The sequence below is a fragment of the Colletotrichum fioriniae genome, assembly GCF_027942845.1.
Source record: "Colletotrichum fioriniae strain IMI 355084 chromosome Unknown scaffold_13, whole genome shotgun sequence".
Classification (NCBI taxonomy): Eukaryota; Fungi; Ascomycota; class Sordariomycetes; order Glomerellales; family Glomerellaceae; genus Colletotrichum; species Colletotrichum fioriniae.
The window spans coordinates 85,850-108,146 of record NW_027076849.1 but is presented as its reverse complement, the minus strand read 5'-3'; the positions used below and the strand labels follow the sequence as shown (position 1 = coordinate 108,146).

The window sequence follows — 22,297 nt, the reverse complement described above, 5'->3', positions numbered from 1 at the left end:
TCGGGAACAGCCCTGTATGAGATGAGCGACAAGCTGAAGCTGGTGATGCCTTTGTCTCGATGTCAAAGTTTTGGGGGTCTTTAGACGTGGATATTCGTCGTTATCAGAGGCTCAGGTTCGGCCTGAAAGCTGCTTGGGTTACAGGCTGGGAAGATCAAAGACCATATCACAACTCAACAACTCGTACAATGCTGGAAATCTTCTGGAGGGTTCCTCCGCGGGTTTCAACCAAAGTCAGCCATGAGGAAACTGACGGTGAACTCGACCAAGACCAACCCGTCTTTGTGAGGAAATTTCGAAATAATTAGTATACACATCAGCACACGCAACCAAGAGTCTGCCACCTTCACGATGGAGCAAAAGAACGGAGATCATGAGAAAGCTAAAGAAGGCATTATCGGGGCACTATGAACGAATGTACGTAGCAGCAGACCATTCGTCAAGGGGACTGGGATCCTCGCCCCAGGGTCCAACACCAGGCCCCTTGAAGAGAGAACCTCCTTTCCAGACCCATGCGACATTCTCAATCTTTTGCAGCACCCTGACGTCTTCCACCGGGTTCTCCAACAAACCAAGAACATCTGCTTCATATCCAGCCTTCAGCTGTCCTGTCTTGGGCGCTTGCCCACCGACGCTGAGTGGTCCATTCGCGGTCGCCGCTTTGATGGCCTCTAAGTTGCTCATCCCAGCCTTCACGGCAGCCTCCAATTCCATCGCCATGTTGAACCCGGGTCCTGTATCTGTTCCTAAAGCAATCGGGATACCAGCCTCGATGGCCATCTTGTATGCGACCAAGTGGTTCGTGGCACACAGCTTCACCTTTTCCCAAGCTGTAGGAGGAATTCCTTTCCCTCCGGTGCCGAGTAGCAAGTCCATCACGAGGCGCGTGGCGATATAGATGATGCCCTTTTCCTTGATCAGGTCGATACACTCGCGGTCGGCAAAGGAGACATGTTCCAATGTTGTGACGCCAGCCTTGATGGCGGCCATGATGCCGGGTTTACCATGAACGTGCGCCGCGACCACGCGATTCTGCCTGTTTGCCTCTTCCACAATGGTCTCGAGTTCCGCGGGACTGAACTGCGCGTAAAGCGGGTTATCGTCACGAGACATCACGCCGCCGGAAGCCATGACCTTGATGCACTTTGCCCCCCGCCGAATCTGCAACCGGACGGCACGGCGACACTCATCAACACCATCCACAATCATGCTTGTCGCAGTGCCAAAGTGTCCTGCAGTGACTTGCGACACACCTAGGTTCAGCAGCACATCTCCAGCCGGGAGAGAGAAGATGTCACCGTGGCCAGCCAGCTGGCTGATGCACGCGCCGGAGCTGTAGACATTGGGTCCCACGATTGTGCCGTCCTCGATGGCGCGGGAGATCTCGCAGCCCATGCCTGCCACATCGCGGAGGGATGTGTATCCCCTCTGTAGAGCCAGCCAACACATTCGCGTGAGACGGGCGCCGGATGCAGCGGGGTGTTCAGTGATGAAGACCTGGTACGGATCGCCGCTGGATCCTGCGTCGGGGGGCTCTCCGCCAAAGTGAGCGTGACAGTCCCAGAGACCGGGCATCAGGTATGGGGTGGAGTAGGACTTGTGAGGAGATTCGGTGTACTCTCTAGGGATTGCCGATTGCGGGCCGACCCAGGCGATCAGCTTTGATGATATGACGAGAGCGGCATCTTTGATGGGTTCGCCGTCGCCAGGGATGAGAAGGGAGGTTGTGATGATAGTGAGAGTTGTTTTCTTGGAGATGCTAACAGGCAGTTCGGAAACCGCGTCGGCGTAGGTTGGCCTGAATGAGCCACCCAAAGACGCAGAATAGATCTGGGCTGGTCGTTCGATGAGACGTCGTGTCATATTGGCTATGTCAATTGAGTTCTGTCGCAAGTTTCGATTGAGCTTTAGTCAATTGGCGTCTTAAGTCTCAGTCGCAACATGAGATCAAACCTGTCTTTTATGAGGCGACTGGTGATCCTTCGCGGCGTAGTAGGACCATGAGTATCCCAGTGGTCCCCAGCACCTAATTAGGAAGGTCACATCGTCGTCTTACTTTGCCGTCTTTGACCAATCCTCATTGAGAACGGGAAGCTCTCAGAATTGGCCGTATATCCAGGATCTCAAGTTGGCTACTGCCAAACTGGCTGTGAGGAGCCAGCGTTGCGACTCAGAAAGTGTGTTGAATTCTCTTTCCACGTTCACTAAGAAAGATGATTGAGGTGAGTACATGTCAATTAAGATTATCGGAAGAGGTATGAGATTGAATTGAGTCGGCAGCCATTACTCTCACCCCATTCAACTATCTCGAAACACACATGTCTACTTCGAGCTGCTTTGCAAGACCTTGGAAGCCACCTGCTGACACAAATCTATGATACTCTGGTTCTTGAGAATTTCAAACACGGGCACCTCGACAAGGAGCTGCTTCATGAACCAGTACCGAACCTCGACCGCAATCAAGGAATCAACACCCACAACGTACGCTGGTTTTCCAACATCAAGGGTCTCAATCGGCACAGACAGGGACTTGGCCAGCTTTTGGACGAGACCCTGCGTCACGATCTCGCTGGCAGTCGATAGGTCAGGCGCTGCCTTCACCAGAGCTAGGCGATTGACGTCGTCGCTTCCATCACCACTGCCTCCACCAGTTCCACGGCCAGTGCCACTATCCTCGGTCTCGCCCATACGGAGAAGATTATTGAACATGGGTTTCTGCATCCAATCCAAGAGACCTTGCCGTGTCATGCGCGCCAGGTCCGCCGCGCTATCCACCATGTTGACGACCTGGGCTGCCCCAGGCTTTGCGCAGTCGTAGCCTGGGTCGCAGAGCAGGTCAAGCAACTCCATCAGCTGTGCCTGTGTGAGATTGTCATGACCGGCGCGGAGGCTCTGTGTCACAGACTCATAGTTGACATTGGCCCAACCCGCCTCGGCGACGAGTACCAAGTCGACTGAGACGCCCTTGAGGCCCTGTGCCACTCGATGGCGCGCGAGAGCATCTTCGAATGCGTTTCCAGCTGCATAATTGCTCTGACCGCGATTGCCCATGATGCCGCAGAATGATGAGAGCAAGACAAAAAAGTCCATGTCGTCGGGTAGGAGCTGGTGCAGATTCCATGATCCGGCGCGCTTAGGACCGAGAGTCTCATGGAACATCGAATGAGACATCTTGACAAGCATGTCATCGCGGAGAACCATGGCGGCCTGTATGCAGCCCTTGATCGGTGGAAGCTCTCGCGATGCCTTCAGGAGGGTATCCTCAACTGCTCTCCGGTCGACAATGTTACATGCCGGCGCGAGCACTGTGACTCCATGAGTGGCCTCGAGTTCTTCAATAAGCTTGAGAGCGTCTGGCCTTCCTGCGGCACCGCGTGAGGAGAGAAGAAGCAAATTCCGAGCCCCGCGCGAGACCATCCACCGTGCGATCTCACGACCAAGTCCACCCAAACCACCGCTAATGACGTACGTAGCGTTCGCCTCGAAGTTGTACCCGTGCTGAAGCTGCGAAGGTCGGTACTCAACTGTATCGGTCGCGGAAGCGTAGTCGATGATGACTTTGCCGGTATTCTTGCCGCCCTGGAGGAAACGCATTGCGTCCTCGAGCTTGGAAGGCGAGAATATGTGAAGGGGCTTGGGCTCGTGGAGGTGGGGATTCTCCTCGAACAACCTCGTAACGTCCTGCAGGATCTTCTTCATAAGGGGCTTTGCCTCTTCATGAACCACGACTAGATCAACTGCAGAGAATGTCACATTTCGGTTGAATGGACCCATCGGAAGAGTATTGTTAGCGATGATGTCCGCTTTGCCAATGTCAATGAAGCGGCCAAAGGGTGCGATACATTCCCAGGACTGACGAAGGAGCTCGCCGCCTAGTGAGTTGAGCACCACATCCACACCTCGACCTCCCGTGGCGTGAAGCACATCTTGAGCAAAAGTTTCATCACGGCTGTTGAATACTTGATCCTCTGAAAGCCCAAAGAGCTGCTTGACAAGCTCACGCTTTGCCTGGCTTCCCACGGTTGCAAAGATTTTGGCGCCCCGCAACTGAGCGAGTTGCACAGCTGCCTGTCCGACACCCCCTGCAGCTGCGTGGATGAGGACAGTCTCACCACGGCCGAGACGTGCAATGTGGTCGAGAGAATACACCACTGTGGACCACACAGCCGGAATCGCTGCAGCCACTTGGAAAGACATGCCTACAGGAAGCTTCTCTGTTTGCAGTTCAGGGCAGCGCACAAATGTTCCGAAGCCTCCTCCGGTCGAGCTGCAGAACAGCACGGAGTCGCCCGGGCGAAGTTTACTCTCTCGCGAGACTTTAGAGACCACTCCGGCGCCATCAAACCCAAAGCTTCGCCCGGGAATCTGCCCCAGAGCGATCATGACATCCTTGAAGTTCATACTGGTCGCCTTGACTTCGATCTCAACGTCGCCTGCCTGGAGCTCCTTACCCGCCTCGGAGTTCTCTGCGTAAAAGATGGTGTCAAGAAGCCCAGGGGTTTCGATAGTGATACTGATATGCGGCCTCGGACCATCTCCGTTGAATGTGAATGACTTGAGCCTGTAGCCACTCTGCTTAGTCAAAAGGGCTTGATCCATATGAGTAGTAGGCATGAGGCGAGGGATGAAGATCAAGCCATTGTTTTCCGAGAACTCGGACTCGTTTTCGGTACCCGGGCAGGAGGCGTTGTGCAATCTTCCAACAACACGCATGATACTGTCGACGGCGCTGATGACAGCCGTAGGTCCCTCAGGTGGGGAGGACAAGTTCAAAGTCACAAAGCCTTGGTCTCCTCTCTCTGAGCATACACTCCGACCGAATCCGATGGCGACCTCGGCCGCGGGATTGGTGACCTTGGGAGCTCCTCCGTATGTCAACCATAGCGTGTATCTGGTATCAAGGCAAATCTTCTTGATGGCTTCGAACTCCTCTGCGGTGACTGATGACAAAACTGAAACATCTAGCTCCAACAGGCTGATGACTACGTTGTTCCGGGTAAGCTTGATATCTCCTGATGACACGTCCACCATGCTGAGTATGTCAGCCCCACTAGGCTGAGGGCCTAACACAAGACTGTTTCGGAGCGACTCGGCTACAGAAGTTTGGATCGCAGAAGCAGGGTCTACAATGATCTTATAGGGTGACTCGACTTTAGGCGGCTGGCTTGAAAGCCTCTCATTCTCCGGGCGGGTAGTGATAATGATGGAGACTCGGTGATGTGGCTTCTGTTCATGGTCGCGGAAAGCCATTTGGATACCGGGAAACCCAGCTTCCTTGAGAACCGTGGTCCATTGTTCTTCCGTCAGAAGAGGGCCTTGGTCTTGGTACTCTTTGTTGGTAGACCACCACTGTCCTTCGCGTAGCCACCAGCCAGGCAAAAGGCCAAAGATGAGGCCATCACGAACATTGTCCAGGTTGACCGTCTCTCCCAGTACAAGCACACCACCAGGCCGCAGGAGACCTCTGACATACCGAAGTGTCTGGATCAAGTCGCTCGTGGCATGCAACACATTGCCTGCAACGACGACATCATAAGTTTCTTCGGCGAATCCTTGTGTGTTAGGATTCTTCTCAAGATCTAACTTCTTGAACGTCATGTGGCTTGCCGCGTAAGAGAAACGCTCGCGCGCCTTTTCAAAGAAACCGGCCGAGATGTCTGTGTAGCAGTATTCGCCGAAGCGTACAGCCTCTGGAGGACCACCTTCAATCCCTTGCGCAGCCAAGTAAGGGAGAATCCGACCGGTCGAGCTCCCGGTTCCAGCCCCGACTTCTAATACACGAAGCTTTGGATTCGCGTGGGCCAGGACGTTGATGTACGCTCCCATCTTGCTGTTGTTCGTTGCAAAAATGTCAGAGTGGTAGAATTCGTTGGCCAAATTGCCCTCGAATATGACCTGCAGCGCGTTTGATTCTCCCTTGAGAATGTTGTGCAGATGCTCGCCAACCTTCTTGGTAAGTCTCTGTGTAGGCTCGCCATCGGCTTCATCCAAGATCTCCTGGATACGCAAGTGACTTAAACCTCGAGACTCCAGCGTCCACGTATCCCGACTCAGGTGCACACGCCGCATCCACTTGACATACCGGGCCAAGTGATTATCAAATTGAAGCGGCTTATCTTCCTTGTCAATTCGCTCCAGAGCCGCCTCAATGAAGTGCAGAGCAATAGCATCGGCACGGTCGATGAGCTCTTTCGGAGGGGCGCGGCATCGGGTATCCTCTTTGAACGCAGCCGCGAAGTAGCGACTCTTGGCATCTACAGTCAGGAGGGACAGGTCGGGTTTGTAGTCGAGACTGTAGAACTTCTGGCCCGAATCTCCTTGTGAGGTAGTAGCAGCGTTGGCTGACTTGAGACTTGTGATGGCGGTGCCGCGCTGACCTTCCAGGACGAGGACGGGCTCGTTGGAATCGGCAAAGGTGACCAGTGTCCTGCACTCAGCTTCTCGGAAAGCGCGCATAGTCTCTTGAGTTGCAGCTTGCAGCTGGGGGTTCTCAGGCGCCACGAAGAGCTTCTGCGACACCCACAACTTTCGCAGATGAGAGAACATCATCGTAGGGACGGCGTTCCATCCACCTTGAGATAGGGCAACCATCTGAAGGTGACAAACTGCGTCTAATGTGCTCGGATGAACCACGCACGGGTCCTCCCCAGCATACGGCATGCTTGAAGTGTAATCTCTCGCTGACAGCGTGGCCGTAGCATGACCTTCCCTGTCGTAGGAAATATTCTTCAACAACTGGAAGTACGGCCCGTAATCAAACCCGGATCGCTTGGACATGTTCTTGTACAATTGGCTGGGGTGCACGACCAGACGGCATTTGTCAACGTCTGCCTGGAGTTGCTCTTTGATAGACGTCTCAAAGCGGAATCGACGTGCCTCAGAAGCGGCGGCCTGTTCGGGTCCCAAGCCTTGCTCCGGTTCGAGTTCGACTTTGATGCTTCCATACGCACACTCGTTCCAGTCGTCGCCATTGGTCCCGAAGACACGCCAGTCGTAACAGAGCTGTTGTCCACTTGTATTGGTGACCTGTCGACGGCGCCGCATCACAATCTTTGCCTCTGTGCCGCGCTCTGAGTCGTCGACATCAATGGCTCTCAAAAAGCGTACGTTGTCTAGCTGATAGCCGCGGATACGACTTTCGACTGGTGTGGCTAGTTGACGGGCGGCTTCGATGGCCATGACAAGCATACCCGAGCCGGGGTAGAGCGGTGAGCCGTTCAAGGCATGATCCAGGATCCAGGGGTTCTCTTGAGATCGGATCAAATGCCTCCAACTTCCCTCCTCGGGATTCCAGTCACGGTCTCGGATACCTAGAAGAGCATGCCGACGGTACGGACGCTTTGCATAGTTGCGACTCAGTCTGCTCTCCTCCCAGAACTCCCGAGACCGATTAAAGGGGTATGAAGGAAGGTCCACCAAGATCTTCGGTTTCCGCGATATTTGAGTCGACTCCTGGTTTGGCTTGGACAAAGAAATTGGGATGCCTGCCGCCCAGAGACCGCCGAGTGCCTCCATCAATGATTGATCATCATCGACGTTGGGCTTCAGGATGCTGACATACTGCCACTTCTTAGTAGCCTTGTTGCCGAGGTGAGGAATCAAGGTGTCTTGCACAGGTCGTCGGAGAGCCGGCTGCGGACCGATTTCTACGACGAAGTGTTGCTCCCCATGCTTCGATGTAGTCATGGCTTCGAGAGCACTCGAGAATAGAACCGGAGAGATAAGGTTCCTTACCCAGTACGAAGGGCTCGTAACAGCTTCGGAAGATATGAGGTTTCCCTCAGTTGAGGTGTAGAGAGACACCGAGGACTCCTTGCGCAAACTTTCGGCGGCGACGTCAGTAGGTGCACCGATGTCACGGATTCGATCTTGATACTGGGCTGCGACGACTTCCATAGCTGGAGAGTGATATCCAACATCAACAGGAAGCCTTTTGACAAAGATCTCTTCCTTCTCCAGTCTCTCAAACAGGAACTGGATCTCTTTGGTCGGCCCTGAAATCGTCACATTGACTGGGCTGTTGACACAGGCTACTGAGAGCACGTTGGAGAGGTACGGGCGTACGGCTGCCTCGCCGAGGCCGACAGACATCATCGTTGTCTGGCTCCGAGAGCCATCAGATGCCAATCTACCTGCCAATAAGCCTCGGAAGTATGCAATCTTCCAGCTCGACTGGCGATCAAGAGCTCCAGCACAATACGCTGCCGCGATCTCACCCGATGAGTGGCCACATACGGATTGTGGGATGATATCCCAGGTTCGGAGAAGGTCGACGGTGGCAATCTGGAGAGCGGTACAAAGGGGCTGTGAAATTTCAGGCTTTTGGATCCTGGACGATGCCGGGGCCTTCCGAAGCTCTGTTAAGACGGACCATTCGCAACCAAGAGACCGCAAATACTCATCGCAGCCCATCAGACTCTGCCGGAATACTTCGTAGCGCATAAGCTTGAGACCCATGCGCGGATACTGAGCTCCTTGACCAGTGAAGACGAAATTGAGCTCTGGCCTCTTCGATGACAAGACCGACGTAACGGGAGAGAGAATCTCTGTGAGATTGATTCCGATGTTCGCTTCCGACTTGACCACTGCAAATGCTCGCCAGCTGAGGATGCTCTTCTGAGAGAGTGTGTAGGCTAGGTCGGCATAAAAACCTCTCTGTGCTCTCTTCTGCGAGTTTTGTTGGGTCGCGATGTGATCTTGCAACGCCGAGGCCTGTCTTCGTGGACCATCTTCATCGGCGGCCGAGAACGTCAGAAGCGAGATGGAGCTATTTTCAGCCTCGCCTTCATAGCCAATAATTACACCACTATCATCAGAAACATCTGAAACGGAATCAGGGGAGCCGGAGTCTGGGGCCTGATCTTCGAATGTTCCAACTGAGGTGTTTCTATTCGCAACATGTGGCTTGTGAGAGTTATTCGACTTGGCCACGGATAGGTGGTTTCCAGTCAGGCCTCGAATCCGAAGATAGTTGTATGCATCATCCAGGACGGCATGCGCATTAGATCCACCATATCCGAACGAGCTTACTGAAGCCCGGCGGATCCCAGAAGGAGTGGCAGGCCAAGCCGTAGAGCACGTTGGAAACTGAACGCCCAGCGCATCGACGTCGATTGCTGGGTTCACCTTTTCAAAGTCGGCAATGGGAGGTATGATGGCTTTCTCGAGTGAGAAGACTGTCTTGAGCAACCCCGCCAGGCCACTAGCACCCTCGAGATGGCCAATGTTGCTCTTCACAGACCCAATCCAGAGCGGGGTAGATCTATGAGGTCTGAAAACCTCTCCAATCGCGGAAACCTCGATTGGATCACCGACTGGTGTGCCGGTCCCGTGAGCTTCCACGTACTCGGTCTCGGAAAGGTCCAGTCCTCCAGCAGCATACGTTCTCCGAATGAGCTCTACCTGAGCGGCAGCACTGGGCTGGGTGATACTCGGCGTCCGCCCGTCTTGATTTGCGCCTGTGGCACGAATCACCGATCGAATAGTGTCTCCGTCCGCCAGAGCTTTGGACAACGGCTTGAGAAGAACGAATGCGTATCCTTCTCCACGGGCGTACCCGTTGGCTTTGTGGTCAAAGCTATAAGATCGGCCATCCGGAGATAGGAACCCGGCGTTGCTCAAGGGGAAACTCATGCACTCGGGAGTGAGGTAGGTGTTGGAGCCACAGACTAGACTCATGTCGGACTCCCCGTTAAGTATGCTCTGACACGCCAGGTGAAGGGCGTACAGTCCGCTGGAGCATGCGGTGTCAACCGTCAAAGATGGGCCTCGGAGGTCAAAGAAATGGCTGATGCGGTTTGACAACATCGACGACCCTGAAGACGTTGCTTGGTACCGGGATTGGAATTCTGGATCTCGGGCCACTATAGCATCACTATCGCGGCCGAAAGAAGCGCAGAAAACTGAGGTACGGGAGCCGGCAACTCTCTCCATTGCTAAGCCAGCTATATGATTCCATAAAATCTCAATTAGCGTTTCATGCCTTGATAAAGAATATCCATGGACTCATACCATTTTCAAATGTGTGATATGTGCCCTCGAGGAGCCCACGCTGTTGGGGGTCTAGGATGGATGCTTCTGCTGGCGACATGTTGAAAAAGGCAGCATCAAAGGCCCGGGGATCTTCTTTCATGAAGTGTGCTTTTTGGACACGCATCTGTTTTCCAAAGCGATTAGATGTTGTCATGATACGTTGAAAGAGAGGCAATAACTCACACTATCGAGACGTGCAGGGTCTGGATGATAGAACGCATCGACGTTGAAGCGGGTTGAGGACACCTTGCTTGATGCATTTCTTGCATTCTCAAGCATCTCCCAGAAGGATTCCGCCGAAGTAGCGTCTCCGGGGAACTTGAGGTTCAAACCAACTATGGCGATAGGTTGTACCTGGTCTTTCATTGTATCCATGTTGACAACTTGACTTTGATGTTCTTGATTCTGGGTTGACATCCGCAGTTGAGTGACGAAACAATAATTCCTAATAGATTCAGGACTGTTCATGAAAAAGATGCTACTGGTTCTGGTCCTTTCTATACTAGTTTAGCAGCAGCTCTCAGCGAAGTTTCTTGAAGCAGGATAGTCCAATGATGACCGAAAAGAGGCAATGAAGGCTTTCAAGCGGAAGTTAACGCAAACTTGACAACGTCACATTCCACGGAAGAATGATATCCACGGAAGAGTGGAAATTTAATTGGTCACTGCAGTCAGTCCTCGCTTACGGCTGTTCAAGTCTCAAGAACTTCGTTGATTGATTCTCCACCACGAAAGATCCAATCGCGTTTCGAATCACTGTTGACATGGCTGATAACAACATACCACATCTAGATAACTACCTTGGCTGGAGAGGGCCTAACTGAGGTTGAGAAGGTTTGGGCCGTTCAAGGACCGAATTGGCGGAGTCTTGGAAACGGACTCACGAACCCGTTGCTGCATAAGGTTTCGAATACTTGCGACGTCAACCAGCCCGGTCAGAGTTCAGCTGTCAATCACTCAACCGCCAAACAAATCATCCGAAGGAGTCCGGAAGCAGGTTTCCCGCTTTCCAGACGACGAGGCTTAGTCATTAAAGTCAAACTCGCGAGAAGGGGCAAATGTTCGGTCGGAACTCAAGCGGCTATCTCATCAACCTTGATCGGACTCAACAATGGCAAGTGTGGAACTGGAGGTGCGAGCGCTCGGGTCTCAATTGCTCGATCGAGATCGTAAACTACGACTGGCAGTCTAAAGTTTCGAACTCCGCCAAATTTACCGTACTGGTCTCTTGCAGCGACTTGCGTGGAATAGAAGTAAAAGTTTATATGGCCTGAACACCCGGCGCTGAGCAATAAAAATTCAAAAGTTGCCTAAATGAGAAAGTCTGTCGCCTGCCGGGCCTAGTTGCCGAGGCTTGTACCATTCGGATAGATCCGTCGGTCCGTTGAATAGGTGTCTTCAGTCTTTACTTCTGCATAGTCAATGTGTTCCAATCAGGGTTTTCGACTGATAATGTTGGATGGTTTCCGCTTGCCGACGTGACAGAAGTCTCCTGTCGCCGCGCGCGGTAATAAGTAAGAAGTAATATTTAAGCTAAAACACCACAACTCGAACTTTATACTGCGATGTGTCAGGGCAACTGTTCATACGAAGTATTTCCGTGCTGGGTTTCATATCAAAGTAGATGCCCCTGAACATCGTCAACTCTGCTAAACCGACTCAAGCACCTCTGCACAGCTTCCAATTCCCCACAATTCCGTCCGCCTTCTCACACCATGTCTGCAAGGACCCTGGGCAACGCTATCTACTTCCCATTTTTCCTACGATGGCTCTACGATACCCTTGTCCTCGGCTTCTATTGTTCATTCGCTTGGGGATGTCCTAGATGCGTCCTCTCGGGTCACTACAACAAGCACGTTTTCTCCCTTGTCAAATCTAAGGCAAGACTGTTGGATATCGGCGTCGGCACTGGTTATTTTGTGCAGAGTGCGCCTCTGCCTCCTGGTTCGGCAGTCGTTCTGGCCGACATCAATCAGAACCCCCTGGCCGAGGCTGAACACCGCATTCAACTGGCACATCCCAACGTCATCGTGAACACAGCTCAAGCTGACGTGTTCGTGCTCGGCGATCGCCACACCTCACTACCTCCATCTCTGCATATGGGTAGCAACGGACAGTTCGACGTCATTTCTTGTATGCTATTGTTGCACTGTCTCCCTGGGAGTGCCAAGCGAAAAGGAGAGGCTATAGCAGGTCTAGATCGGCTCTTGAAACCAGATGGTGTTCTGGTTGGTGCAACAGTGTTAGGCGGTGGAGTGAAGCACAATGGTTTTGGAAGGTTCCTCATGTTCTGGCACAACCTTTTGGGTGTTTTCCACAACAAAGACGATTATGCAGCTGACATCATTGAGCCACTCAAGTCCGATTTTAAGTATGTAGACTGGCAGATAGTTGGGACAACACTTCTTTTTGAAGCAAAGGCGCCTAGGGCTAGAACTAGATAGCTGGCTGAGGATTGGTAGAAGCAATTTGGATAGGATTACAGGCCAAATGTTCAGGTATTAGACTTCTCTTAATCGAAATTTCAATCCGTGATTTCCTGCCTCATTCTACAAAGGAGAGTTACATGGCCGAGATCTTTGCTGAGCCAGCGAAGGATATATCAGATATCGGTTGGGTGTGGCTGACATGGGCTCCCAAGGACATCATTTCCGTGCTTTTGCCTGCACCGCAGACTGCAATGAACGGAGGACCGCAAGCGTGCCTAATAGAAGAGGTGGAAGCAAAAGAACTTCAGTCATTCCGGTCGCAAGCGCAGGATCATATCGTAGCGGAGGAGGAAAAGGACTTTGACATTGCTGAAGATATAAGTTCGCATGACCAAACTAGCGCTTATATACCCACTTTGAATGCTCCGTCAGTTATCGCTCCACCGTTCTTCCCACCTCTGAATGAGATTCTGTCAACCTTCGACGCTTCACTTCGATCGCCGGACTCTTGCTCCGTCTTGTCCGACGCTTTACGGATACTCCGGTCTTCGCGCAAGATGTTCTTTCTGAGCCTTTGTCTTATTGAAGCCCGAATTCCATGCGTAAATATGAGCGTCAAGTCCGTTCCTTTATTCGATGTGTAGCTCTACAGCTGTTCTTGACAGGCAACATTTGATAGGAATTTTGATTCGCTTTCTAGGCAAGGTTGCAATATAGGGGTTACAGGGAACGTCGAAGGATGTGAAGCCTGAAAAAGTCAAACCTCGAATATCCTTTCGAGCTTCACCTTGAGATTCATCCAATCCAACCAGCGATTTTGATTTCTCGTGCTCAACTCAACCACACTGCTTTATCCCCAGCACTCCTCGTGACCAAAAGTCACATCTCGAGGAAATCGAAATCAATCACTGCTGTCTCCACGACGCGACACCCAAACCAGCGAACACCGGCGCCAACGCAAAGTGAACCCACCAATCCGCCTTAGGTGCCTGTCTCCGCTGCACAATGCCATCGATAGTGACCACCGGGACCCCAAGCAAGCACATCGCAGCTAAGGTCTTGTGGTTGCCGAAGTATGCTGCCGCAAACAGGCTTGCTCCAATGAAGAACTCGCGTATGGCGAACAGGCGTAGCTCGTCCAAGATCAGACTCCTGTTTTTCGACTTTGGATCCTTGAAATCCTCGGAGGACGCAATGTCGAAGTGCCACATTTTGATACCGAGTTCTGGATTTAACGTGACGATGGAGCCCATCATGGTTGCGGCCAGCCCAATAGTGGCCACAATATTGGAAGACGTGATGAAAGTTGACATATTTGGCGTTATCGAGCGCGTATGGATTGATTATGGACTGATTCAAGTGTCTAAGGATCTAATGACTGGCCAGACGAGCCGAGATTTATAGAGCAAGCTTGACTTCAGCGTTTACGATTTAGCCTTAACCCGGACCTGAATCCGGTCTAATCCGGCCTCACGTAATCATTCTTTCAAGGATTGGTAGTGAGGATCCAAATTGTCGGGGGAACAATCTCGCCGATGTGCTGCAAATGGCAGAAAAGTCACCGCGACGAAGGGAGAATGATTTGCCAATCCCTAAAAACATTAACAATTATGATAAAAATAACGAGAAGTAAAATTAGAGCAAGAACAGCGCGACACCATACACTTGCGTAGCGGTGCACTTATTGTATTATATTGTAATACAGTCAATATCCCCGATTGAAAAACCATCTGTAATGATAAATACGACTTGATGCAAGAATTGAAAAAGAAAGATTCAAGATGCCAAAGTATCTGTACTGAATAGTGAAGATATTTATTTGAAGTACATACCTATATCTAAGGAAATCTACTCAGTGCGGTTTTACGTTGTCGTATTGACTAGTAACAAAGTGAAGGAACAAGTAAAGAAATCAGATAGTGCATATAAGAGCCATATTGCTTTCTAGCTTCTCTGAGGGACCCTAATTTTAATACAAAGAGGATTGTGCATATGAACAGTCATGACGGCGTAAGTGTCGTTTACAACTTCCATGGCCCTTTCCCTAGCGTTTTCGAGGCCTTCTCCATGATTAGGTACGACTTCAAGTCCGTGCTGATGCAGAAGAGTCGCAAGTGCTGCAACAAAGCCAACCTGGGAGAATCTTTTGCCCGGGCAAGCGCGTTTCCCCTCGCTCCACGGGAGAAAGGCGCCATCAGGAGGTGCTTTGAGTTGTTCGCCGTCCAGACCCTTCATACGATCGCTTGTCATGATCCACCGATCAGGTTTCCAGTACATTGCATCGGGTCCCCATATGGGTTGGTGTACCTGAATGCTAGGCATGTTGACAAAAACGTTGGTGTTTGCTGGGATGCGATGATACTCGCTACCAACAATCAAAGTCGTTGCTTTCGACCCGGTGCACTTGGGAAGGACTGTGACCGATGGGTACAATCGGAGCGTCTCGTTCTATAATTGTGTCAGACCGTATGTTGGAAATTGCTTCGGAGATGAATTCGTGCTTACCATGGCGGCTTGGCATCGTTTTAGGCGAGGGAAAATCTCCATGAAGGCATCTGCTGACTTCCAATCTGGCCTGCCACCCAGAACCTGGTCGATCTCTTCCATAAGCCAAGCTTGTTGCTCTGGAAGGGCTGCAAGGAGATAGATTGCAAAGGTCAGCGTATGTGCAGAAGACTCATGTCCTCCAAGTGAGTAGGTAAAGAGATTCCCTCGAATCTCGGACTCTTTCAGTAAGGCATGAGACCCATCATCCTTGGATCCACCTAGGTGAGTTTCGACTTCCAAATCTCTGTTTCTCTTCACCATAAAGCTAAGTAAGTTGTCATTCTGCGTCTTTTTCTTGCTGCCTCTGATATTGTCTTTGCAGGCATTGATCATTTCATCGAGATACTGCCTCATTTCGGCTACGGCATCTCGAAAATTCTTGATCCTCTGTGGCAGGGCAGGAAATCTCATAGCCCAACATGGCACTAGCCGAAGGATGAGAATATCCTTGAGACTGGTGTGGAGGCAGTCCTTGTAGCTTCGCTCGTGCCCTTTTGGAATGCAGTCTCTTTCAGGCTGCTTGAAGTCATAGGTAAAGCCGAAACAAACGCTGGTGAAGACATGAAGGTAAAGCTCGCGTACATCTTCAACAGGATCGCAAATCAGGCTCTGTGAAGTGCGATGATAATAGTGAATCATTTGCTGAGTCTGTCGGACGCTTTCTGCCCAGACGAGACGATTAGTTCTGTCACTTAAAGTAGCGACAGTCGCCTTCCGGTGACGAGTCCAATCATCGCCATCTGAGGACACCAGACTCGTGCCCAGTATATCTAGGATTTCTAAGAATGATTAGTTAGCTCAGAATAGCAGTACCTGATCCGGCGAAATAGTGGGCACTTGCTGGCGTAATGGCTTATCTTGGGAAAGTCGTTCGCATGCTTCCGGAGCACTTGAATAGCTACCGCAGGATCGCGAGTGTGAATCTCAATCTCTCCCGGTGTGGCGTGAACGAAGGTGTTGCCATGCTTGTCATGAACTTGGCAGTTGCCATGTGTCCGGTCAGCCCACGTCCAATCAAGAGCATTATACGTGGTCCAATCGCCCAGGCCTGGAGGAAGGCGCTGAAGGAGTGGTGCAACTCGTTTGTTAAAGATGATCCAGAATGGGTTGAAGGGACTGATGGGGCTCCAGACAACCGGAAAACCAATAGTCTTGGCAACGATGATGTTTCGAATAAGACACAATATGGTGTAGATAGTATGAAGCCCAATCAGGCAAAGTGCAACGAAACCGTTTGTCGACATCTTCTGCTTTGGCGCTCGGCATAGCCTCAGAACGGGTTTTTTTGGTGCAGGTATTCTTACGATCCTCTTTTTTTACCTGGAGCGAAATTCTTATCAGTGGTAGCGCACTATTCAGATCACGTCGTAAGGTTCGAATCCTCCGGGAAGCGTCTCCGGAGGAGGCCCTTGCTCTGCCTTGGTTCCGTCGCCTGATAGTTCCGCTGCAGTCCGCAGGTATGTTGCATAACACCGGAAGTCAATTATATCAAACTTTGTCTGCCGGCTGACCCATGCTCGCAAGCTCAACTCCATTCCACAATTTCCGATTCTCAGCATGCCATCCTCCTCGAGGAGAAACATCCGTTGAGGTCTAGTCATGTCACTGGTTACACCGCAGATTATACCGCGGACTTGCAACTCACCCCACTCCCCGAGACGTTTGTCGAAGTATGTTTCGTCTCTTGTTTCGATAAGACGGTAGCACTCGGCATGAACAGGAATTCTACATGCTTTTCGGGGTTTCGAGACCGAATATCTCGGAGAAGAGGCCAAGTTCACCATTCGGTATTGTCCTGGCGATGAGATCAACGGCTACAGAAACCAAGAAGAATCTTTCCTCAGTATTAGTCCTCTAAAGATTGGATTTCGCACACAGATTGCTGAGCTCAATTTCTACCTCTTCAAACTTTTGCGGCTTGCAGCCATGGGCAAACTCAGTCACATTAAGGATGGTTACGTTGTCTCATACGCAGCATGGCTCGTTTGTGGGCTAGTGATTCTCGCCCTCCTGCGAAGCATTGTCAAGTTGATTGTCGAAGAAAGGAGGATTAAGGGCCATGGAGGGCACGCGTCTAGATTCAAATCATACACAGCGTTTGGTTAGTTTCCGAATCCTCCAGCTAATCTTGTTCATGATAACTAACGTTGAAGTAGGCGTGTTGTCTGGCTTGCATTTTCTGTGGTCTATCACCACTCACGCCTTGCAGGATCAAAACCTCAAGTTTATGCACAACGCGTTCCTCCTATCAGGTCAGGGAAAGAAGAACCCATACACGTTTGAGGTCTCCTTGATGGGATCGCGCACAATTTTCACTGCAGATCCCGAAAATATTCGAGCCATGCTCGCAACTCAGTTCAACGAATTTGGAAAGGGCCAGCGCTTCAGGACAGATTGGTTTGAACTCATGGGGAATAGCATTTTCAACATTGACGGTGACGCTTGGCATACCTCGCGCCAACGTCTCCGGTCTCTCTTCACCCGCCAACGAGTCAGTGACCTTGTCTGTCTTGAGCGTCATATCCAGGATATGCTTCCAGCATTGACTGGTGGCCAAGTTGTGGATATAAAGGACGTCTTGAGCAGATTTGCGCTTGATGTCTCGGCAGACTTTTCCCTCGGGAGACAGGTGGATTCTCTGACAAGCAAAGAACATGACGCCGTCTTTGAGGCATTTGAGCGCATCCGTCACACTCAGTCCTTGATTGAGCGGCTAGGCCCTCTAAACTTGCTTGTTCCGCGCCGGAAATTCCGCAAGGACCTAGAGACCCTGAATAAGTTTATGGGGCCCAGCATTGACAAGGCGATATCAATGTCGGACGCGGAGCTAGCGGAGATGGATAAGACAGACCACGGATGGACACTCCTTCATGCATGCGCTGGTATCTCTCGAGACGCTCGGTATCTGCGTGATGAAATGGTGTCGATATTGATCGCTGGCCGAGACACCACTGCAACTACGATGTCCTGGGCTTTCTATGAGCTCGCGAAGAATCCTGAAGTGCTTGCCGAGCTTCGACGCGAGATTGTGAACAAGTTGGGCGCTGGCGCTGGAGCTCGTCTGCCAACTTATGACGACCTCAAGAGCATGACCTTTGTTATTCATGTGCTCAATGAGACACTTAGGTTATACCCCAACGCACCTTTCAACATCAGAGCTGCTTCAAAAGACACCAGTCTACCACGCGGAGGTGGACCAGACGGGAATGACCCCGTAGGAGTTCCGTCGGGTACCCAGGTTATCTATTCCACGCATGTCCTTCACTTGCGAGATGATCTTAATTCGTACAAGCATCCACTTCAAGACTTCTATCCTCGTCGATGGGAATATTGGACACCTCATCCATGGACGTATATTCCGTTCAATGGTGGTCCGAGAGTATGCATCGGGCAGCAGCTGGCCCTGACTGAGATGGCGTATGTCTTGGTTCGCGTGTTCCAACAATACAGAAGTGTTGAAGTGAGACAAAACCTAATGTCCAAAGATTCGGAGCCCATGATAACTGTTTGGGAGAGAAGAGGCATGGAAGCCGACCCGGTGGAGAAGTTCGTGAGGTTGAGGCCACGTATGGCAAGTGAAATCACACTTGCGCCTCGGGGGAGTGTAGATCTGGTTTTCGTTGAAGAATGATTTGGCGACCGTATTAGCAAATATGCACCTTGAATAAGTATGAAAAAGAGACTAAAAAGAAAACACACTTTCGGCGATTTCTCCCCTCAGCCGCCTATTGTACTGTCCAAGCAAGTTGCGAGGCGGCACATCGATGTTCATGTCATTTAGAATTCCTACCCTTGACTAAACGCTAGGAGATATTCAGTTTATTGTGGATGGTCAGAGAAGGAACTTTGGATGCTGATACCTGCCATGATGGGTTGCACAGAAGAGTACGTATCTGATGCAGCTAAGGTAAGGTACCTGCCTGAAAATGAATTAAGATAAGGTGAGCAGCCATGGAAGGTACCTGACGGCATGATGCCTTCCCCTTGCAACGACATGGCGAGCCTGGCAAGACTGGAAGCATTTTCTGCACCTCACTTTCCAAGTAAACGGATGCCCTCACTTCCTTCTCATTGTACAAAAACACCTTAGCAGAGAACACCCACCAACGTCCGGAGTCAGATCTTCTGTGACATCTTCATCGCCAATACACTCCACCCGAAACTTCTGTATCTCTGCCTTCTGCGCAGAAAGCAGTCACTCTATCTGATCATTCTTCACAGAATTCATTCCCTACAGCTCCCCGACATCACCGACTTGCTCTTCCAATCCCATTTCTGATCGGAGTGCCACTTGCCTGCCTGTCCGTTGGAATCTTGCAGTCCATCTACGCAGACGCGAACGAAGAGACATCCAGCATGGCGCCAAGCCGCTACATTGCTGCTTTGGCAGCATTTGCGTCCTTTGTAGCAACCTCACCTGCACCAAGCCACCTAAAGGGTTCACGGCTTTTGTTCACCCCTACCGATTCTGCCCTCCGGCTTGTCAAAACGTCTCCAGCTGATCTCGGATCATGGGTCACCGATGCGGACAAAGATGGGTTGATCGAGAACGGTCTCCGTTTCATCGATATCACTGACATCAAGGTGAGCTTTCTTGAATCCCCTGCATGACTCGGTTTTGTTCGTCCAGCAAATTGATCTGACTGACATCTCCCAAGGACGAGGAAGTTCTCGAAATGATATCTACCCCTGATCACGACTTCAGTCAGTACCTTGACACACTCGACTTGAACACCGACTTGTCCCAGCGGGAAGTAGATTGGATGCAGGATGAACTTGGCGGTCTACTCATGGCCCCTCCCGAGCAACCGACACCGTTCAATGCTGAACGTGCGATGCGCCATCTCACGACAATGACTGAGTTGGAAAGACTGCCCTCAATCTTGATTCGAGTCCTAACCAGTATCGTAGGTTTTGGAGCAGAGATCATCGAACGGAAAACGGCACGAAAGCCGCCGAATGGATTCTCGAAAGTATTGAGAGGATTGTAGCATTGGTCAACCCGCATATTGAATCCGCCCCGTTCGCACATAACGCCACCAAGCAGCCTTCAGTCATCGCCAAGCTTCCCGGAGCTACCTCTGACATTGGTAAGCCTGTCTTTCTTCCTCCAGATGGCTCTGCTGACGCGCTGGGCAGTTGTCTTCGGCGCCCACTTTGACTCTATTTCAAGAAAACCTGGTGGCTATGCTCCAGGAGCCGACGATAATGCTTCTGGGACGGTCGTGCTGCTTGAACTTCTACGGACCCTAGCAGAAAAGACGAGTCACAAGGATACTGAGCCTTGGCAGCCCCTTCGCAACACAGTCGAGTTCCACTTCTATACTGCAGAAGAGGTCGGCTTGCTTGGATCTTCAGAAATATTCTACGATTACAAGGCCAAAAACAAGACGGTGGTTGCCATGCTGAACCACGACATGCTGGGATTCTCTTCCACTGACAAGGTGTCTCTGGGTGGCGACAAAATTGACCCACGCCTCACACATGTCCTCCGAACCATTGCGAAGCAGCGCGGCATCCCAACACTGAGCTTTCCTTGCGGTTACGCGTGTTCCGATCATGCAAGCGCTTACAACAACAAGTATCGTGAGTGTCATGTTTCCTCTGTACTTGACTTGAACTGACAATTATTTCGAAGCTGCGGCCTTCATTACTGCCGATCGTGACCCGACGGGCAACGACAGAATTCACACTGATAAAGATGTCAGTTCCACCAAAACTATATGTGGCCACGCCGAAAGTCGAGTGCTAATCTTGAATGCAGACATTGGAGACGATCGAGAAAAAAACGCTTGAACGCCATTTCCGATTCAGTCTCGCAGCTCTTGAGGTTCTCTCGAACGCAAATGTTACCAAGTTGGGCAGACCAAGTGACGATCTAATGTGAGCATGAGGATCTTGTTACGCGGAGGACGTTGCAAAGCACCTGAGTGTTGGTTGACAAGGCATGCCCCACAACCATGAACCATCAATAGAATTACTAGCATGTCTCAATGGAACCCATATTCCTTCATGACTTTCCCCAACTGCCATGGTGAAATTTGCGCACACGTACTCACGCAGACGCCTGTCGAAGCAATTGGGGCCCAATTCGCATCTTCTTCGATGCGCCATTGCCATGTAATACCGAAAGGTCCCCTTGTATGACTCTAGAGTGCTCGGTTTTCTTTAGATTGTCGATGTCAAGAAAGGCCCCGGAGTAGACCTTCTCCGTCACGTCCGGCATTGGGCGTCCCGGCGACACTGTTAGATAGCTCGGCAGTGTCAATAATAGGTGGGTCGACCCGACGCTCAAAGCATGTTACTCAGCATGCCATGCCCCAAGGCGGAGATGTACAAATATGGATAAGACACCAAAAGCCCACTGAGGGGTTCACATTCCAGGCATCATCGACTACGATAGCCAATTTACGAAGGTGACGACATTCCCATCACGGCAAAGCCTGACACCACAAACATGAGCAACCTCAAAGGCAAAGTCATCGCCATCACGGGCGCAGCATCGGGCATTGGCCTGGCGACAGCGAAGCACCTTGCCAACCTCGGCGCGCGAGTATCGATATCAGATGTCGACGAGCCCCTACTCGCCACAGCCGCGGCGGATCTCACCAGCCTTTACGGAGCAGGCAACGTCTACTCGCGAGTGGTGGACGTGAGGGACCGTAAAGCGGTGGAGGCGTGGATCGCGGAAACGGTGGAGAAGCTCGGACCGTTGGACGGGGCGGCCAACGTCGCCGGCGTACTTGGGCGGCAGGGCAACCTGGCGACGGTGACGCAGATTGAGGACGATGAATGGGACTTCGTGATGGGCGTGAATGCGAGGGGAATATTGAATGCCATGAGGGCCGAGATTCCTGCGCTGGCGGAGGAGGGAAAGGGGAAGAGCATCGTTAATGTGTCGAGCGTGGCGGGGCACTATGGGCTGGAGTATCATGGGGCGTATACGGCGAGTAAGCATGCTGTTATTGGCTTGACCAAGAGTGCGGCGAGGGAGTTTGGGAGGAAGGGATTGAGGATTAATGCTATTTGCCCGTAAGTTGAGATTGTCTGCATTATAGGAAGATTTGGCTAACGAGAAATGCAGCGGTGCGATTGATACGCCCATCCTACGAACGGCGCTGGCGGCCAAGACCACGGAGACCGGGGCGGACGTGTTTGAGCCGCTTCTGGGGAGAGTCGGGCAGCCTGAAGAGGTGGCGACGACGATTGCTTTCTTGTTGGGAGACGAGTCTTCCTATGTTACTGGGCAGGCTTGGTTAGTCGATGGTGGTTCAATTCCTTGATGGAGT

The 22,297-nt window shown here is 51.5% G+C and overlaps 4 protein-coding genes across 4 annotated transcripts; 1 reads left to right on the top strand and 3 right to left on the bottom strand.

Annotated features, from left to right (window-relative positions):
- Nucleotides 1-405: 405 nt before the first annotated feature.
- On the bottom strand, nucleotides 406-1,863 carry AM2 (Ochratoxinase; the record flags this gene model as incomplete). Its single annotated transcript, XM_053197831.2, has 1 exon — nucleotides 406-1,863. One exon carries the CDS (start codon nucleotides 1,861-1,863, stop codon nucleotides 406-408), a length of 1,458 nt encoding a protein of 485 aa, XP_053044762.1.
- A 459-nt stretch (nucleotides 1,864-2,322) lies between these two features.
- N0V96_009780 (uncharacterized protein) lies at nucleotides 2,323-9,807 on the bottom strand (the record flags this gene model as incomplete). The annotated part of the gene is made up of 1 exon (XM_053197832.2): nucleotides 2,323-9,807. One exon carries the CDS (start codon nucleotides 9,805-9,807, stop codon nucleotides 2,323-2,325), a length of 7,485 nt encoding a protein of 2,494 aa, XP_053044763.2.
- Nucleotides 9,808-13,366: 3,559 nt separating this feature from the next.
- N0V96_009779 (uncharacterized protein) lies at nucleotides 13,367-13,774 on the bottom strand (the record flags this gene model as incomplete). Its single annotated transcript, XM_053197833.1, has 1 exon — nucleotides 13,367-13,774. The coding sequence occupies one exon, from the start codon at nucleotides 13,772-13,774 to the stop codon at nucleotides 13,367-13,369; it is 408 nt and encodes a 135-aa protein (XP_053044764.1).
- A 5,590-nt stretch (nucleotides 13,775-19,364) lies between these two features.
- N0V96_009778 (uncharacterized protein) lies at nucleotides 19,365-22,291 on the top strand (the record flags this gene model as incomplete). Its single annotated transcript, XM_065758747.1, has 6 exons — nucleotides 19,365-19,592; nucleotides 19,667-19,838; nucleotides 20,148-20,594; nucleotides 20,647-20,711; nucleotides 21,412-22,040; nucleotides 22,093-22,291. 6 exons carry the CDS (start codon nucleotides 19,365-19,367, stop codon nucleotides 22,289-22,291), a joined length of 1,740 nt encoding a protein of 579 aa, XP_065612514.1.
- Between the last annotated feature and the right edge of the window lie 6 nt (nucleotides 22,292-22,297).